Source organism: Lissotriton helveticus, chromosome 3_1 (genome assembly GCF_964261635.1).
Source record: "Lissotriton helveticus chromosome 3_1, aLisHel1.1, whole genome shotgun sequence".
Classification (NCBI taxonomy): Eukaryota; Metazoa; Chordata; class Amphibia; order Caudata; family Salamandridae; genus Lissotriton; species Lissotriton helveticus.
Window position 1 is genome coordinate 657,711,725 of NC_136061.1, and position 3,573 is coordinate 657,715,297.

Below are 3,573 nucleotides of genomic sequence, written 5' to 3' on the forward strand. Positions count from 1 at the left end.
ACATTCTAACCAATTTAATCTCTTACACTGTCGGTTTTTAGCACAAATAACCCGGCACCCTGATTTATAGAGATGTAGTTTCCTATATTCTGGGTTCATTGGGTGGGAGCACAGAGCACCACATCAAATGCCAGGTAGACCGCAAAATCACTAAGGAAAGTCACCGAGCAAGAAAAGCAAGGCATTACAGGCCTAAGAGGAACAATGCGCATTCATTACTTCAGTGGAAAGAGGTAAACATTTAATTTTTTTTAACAGTTAGAAAAAATTGAACAAAACAAAAAAGTGGCCATTAAAAAAGTATTTACAAACACCTTCATAATTCACAGCTTGAATCCACCCCCTCCCTCGTAGTAAAACCGGAATGCAGTGACGGATATCACCCGAAGCCAAGGACAGACAATTAAACCAGGTCAGCATTTTAAAACCACAACAATTTTAAAAGGATAAAAACAGAATGTAAATGCAGAAGTCTTTGTCCTGGGGCCAGCTGCTACCCGCACGAGTCTTGAGCTGGTGAGTTTTAGTAGCTTGGGCAGGTGGCTCCAGGAATGGCACCAGACTTGTCCAACAAGACAATCTCAACCTCTTTGCAAAAGGGTCTCCCTCCCAACACCCGTGTCCAAGGACAGCCCCGAGAGAAAACTCCAAGAACCATATAGTGGTTAAGGGGGTGATTGGTGTAGAGTGGCTGTGGGCCCCATCAGGCCACTCCTAAAGTAGATACCAAGTGTCAATCTAGGCTCCATTAGGGCGCGTCTCAGCTGCGTTGGTGCCGTTTAATTTAAGTGAGGAAGGAAGTGTCATGTCTGGGGATTGCAGAGTGAAGCGGGTGCAGAAACCGTTGTGCTGTTAACAGGGCAAAATGTTGTGGAATGGGCCCGGAGGGTATGGTTTATGGCCAGGGTGCTGAGCAATGGCACCATGGTGCAAGTGGGGCTTTGTGTCAAGTGTCCAGGTGCAAGAGACCCAGGGTTTCATGAGGGGGAGGAGTGTCCATAGGCCTAAGCCCGTGTCCAAAGTCCACCTTAAGGGGCGGCTTGAGTAACCTCTTCCGCTTGAGGTTCCACCGATGGGCTCTCTTCTGATTCTACAGGTTTGTCTGGCCCCGCCTCCTTTGCCGGCTCTGCCTGGGGAGGCTCAGGGTTATCTGTTGCCGGCTGCGCTGCTTCTTCCTTTACTGGATCGGTAACAGCCTCAGGCTCCTTCTCGGGTTGCGGGGCAGTGGAAGGTTCCTGCTCCGTCGTAGCAGCCGGCTCTTCCGTCCCCTGTTCCGGGACCGAAGCCACAGCTGACTCGGCCGCTTTGGCCTCCTCCGGGGCAGCCTCGGCTTTATCCTCACTGGCCACCACCTCTGTTGCAGGGGCCTCTTTCTTCCCCTTGCGAAATGAGATGCTGCCCAGCTTGAATGGTTTCTTGAAGGAGAAGCGCTTCTTCTTTTTGGTGACTTCCTTAGCAGGAGCAGCCGCAGCCTCTCCTTCTGGTGCAGGTTCTATGGCATCGCCTGAACCCACCTCCGCCTTGGCATCAGCTGCTGGTTCAGCGGAACCATTGTCAACAGCAGGAGAGTCTCCGCCGTCAGCCTTGGGAGACAGATCCCCGTTGGTCTTTACGTGCCCATTCTCCTGTAGGGGGACAAGAAAAAACAAATCAGTAACACAACTGGACGGGACCGGCTGCTAGTGAGCCATGCCCAATAAAACATCGACCAACCGAAGGTACCACACTACTAACAGAGGGAGAGGGCGTGGCATGGTTGTATACGAAAAACAGATTACGTGGTAGCCAACCCCAGTAAGTGAATAGGAGCAACTACATTTAAGCCTCCGAATGAGATAATCCACCGAACCTCAAGAAAAGCTATTCCTTCACCCATGCTCCTATACCCTCCCGCCACCTCCCAGCGCGTTCACTGGGGCTGTACCATACAAAGCGGCATCTCCCGTCTGACCCTCCCGCTCAATAAACACCCGAAGGCCAAATCTAAAGGCCGCGCCCAACAAATTATCAGCATATGAAAAACAGTTACAAGATTTTAACTGAACGAAATCCCATTAGAATAAGCAGAACCTCCACAAAGCGCCCAGCAGAAGCCAGCCATGGACCAGAGCCATCCACTGCACACCAGATGGCGCTACGACTAGAGCCGCCATCAAGGCACAAAGTAAGAGTTACCCACAAAATGGACCCCTGTATACTTAAACCTATTAGAGGCCCAGCGTGAACACGCGCAAGGACCCAAGGCACCCTGAAAGCGGGGTAAGGGGGTAAAAGATCACCCACACCACTGTGGGGGGCGGGGGTTACCGGGGAAGCGCTGCCAGCCGCGCCCTCCCGGGCGCAACATACGGGACATTGCGCCGCGCCCCGGCTGCGTACAGCGCTGGCCAATCCGATTTCCCCGTTACGGCGCAAATCGTGCGTACAAGACAAGAGGGCGACGATCCACCAACCACGGGGATGCGCAGACTACGGGCGCGCGGCCACCCACCCGTCGACGCAGCTGGCCGCCGGCAGGAGGCGCGCGCGCCCCGCAGAACTCCGTCTCTCTCTTGAGGAACAAAGAACGACGCCTCGGCGGGCGCAGCGCGAGGAGCGGGTGATGCGCGGCGGGGGGCGCGAGGCCGGGGCAAGGCGGCATGGTGGATGCCGCCTTGTAACAGACGTGGTCTCAGAACTATTACCAGGCGAGCCCGGCGACGGCGTGAATTATTGTGAGAAAGCGATGTAAAATTCATAGGCGTGTTGGGAATATGGCACGGTGGAGAAAACACGCGGGAAATCATCTGGGCGTGGGCAGTTAGCCGCGGGCTCCCTGTGCGCGTCTTTCGTCTCCCTCTATGCACACATTTTTACCCCCAGGCGAAGCCCATGTGGGCTACTCTACACCCCGACTCACCTCTCCGCTTTTCGGGTCGGCGTTCGCCACACCCTGGAGGACGCAGGCATTCTCCGCGCTCTTGGAGTCGCTGCTGCCCATCTTCGGCTCGGGCTGTGGTCGGTGGGCTTCGGGAGAGAGCGACGCTACCCCAGGCGAGCGGGAGTATCTCTCGGGGCTCGGGCGCTGCACGGGGACCCTCCGGACGCGGACGCGGACCGTGCTCGGTGGCGCGGGGGCTTGGGTGCGTGAGGCTTGCGTCGGTGCGGGAGCGGGGTCTCGATGCGGCGCCCTCTCCTCTCACAAAGCTTTGATCGCAGCGTGGGGCGGGTACAGCCTTTAAAGGCTGCGCGCGGGCATTTAACAAGCCAGCCAATCAGAGGCCGGTGCGGGATGAGGGCGTGGCCTGGGCTCCGGGCGCCGCTGATGTGCGGCTCCACAGCCCCTTTCAAACAACAACACGGGGAGCAGAGGGGGAGGTGGGCCCAAGCACGGCGAAGGCGGCGGGTCTAGTCCAAACAGCTCCCGAGGAGCAAGAACCGAGTCGGTGCTGGGAATATACCGTGTCTGGGTGCGAAATACATGGCTAACTTGTGTGCGGCGGGGAAGATGAGCTGTAGAGCTTGGAGAATAGAAGGTCTCAAGAACATTGAAATTCGGAGCAAGGAGGCTCATGGTCTGTAGGGCATGTGGAT

At 56.0% G+C, this 3,573-nt stretch overlaps 1 protein-coding gene across 1 annotated transcript; it reads right to left on the reverse strand.

Moving 5' to 3' along the window:
* Positions 1–219: 219 nt before the first annotated feature.
* On the reverse strand, positions 220–3,212 carry MARCKSL1 (MARCKS like 1). The gene is made up of 2 exons (XM_078680724.1): positions 2,900–3,212; positions 220–1,625 (listed from the first exon to the last, which is right to left on the reverse strand). The coding sequence occupies exons 1-2, from the start codon at positions 2,978–2,980 to the stop codon at positions 1,029–1,031; spliced, it is 678 nt and encodes a 225-aa protein (XP_078536850.1). The 5' UTR covers positions 2,981–3,212; the 3' UTR covers positions 220–1,028.
* Positions 3,213–3,573: the final 361 nt, after the last annotated feature.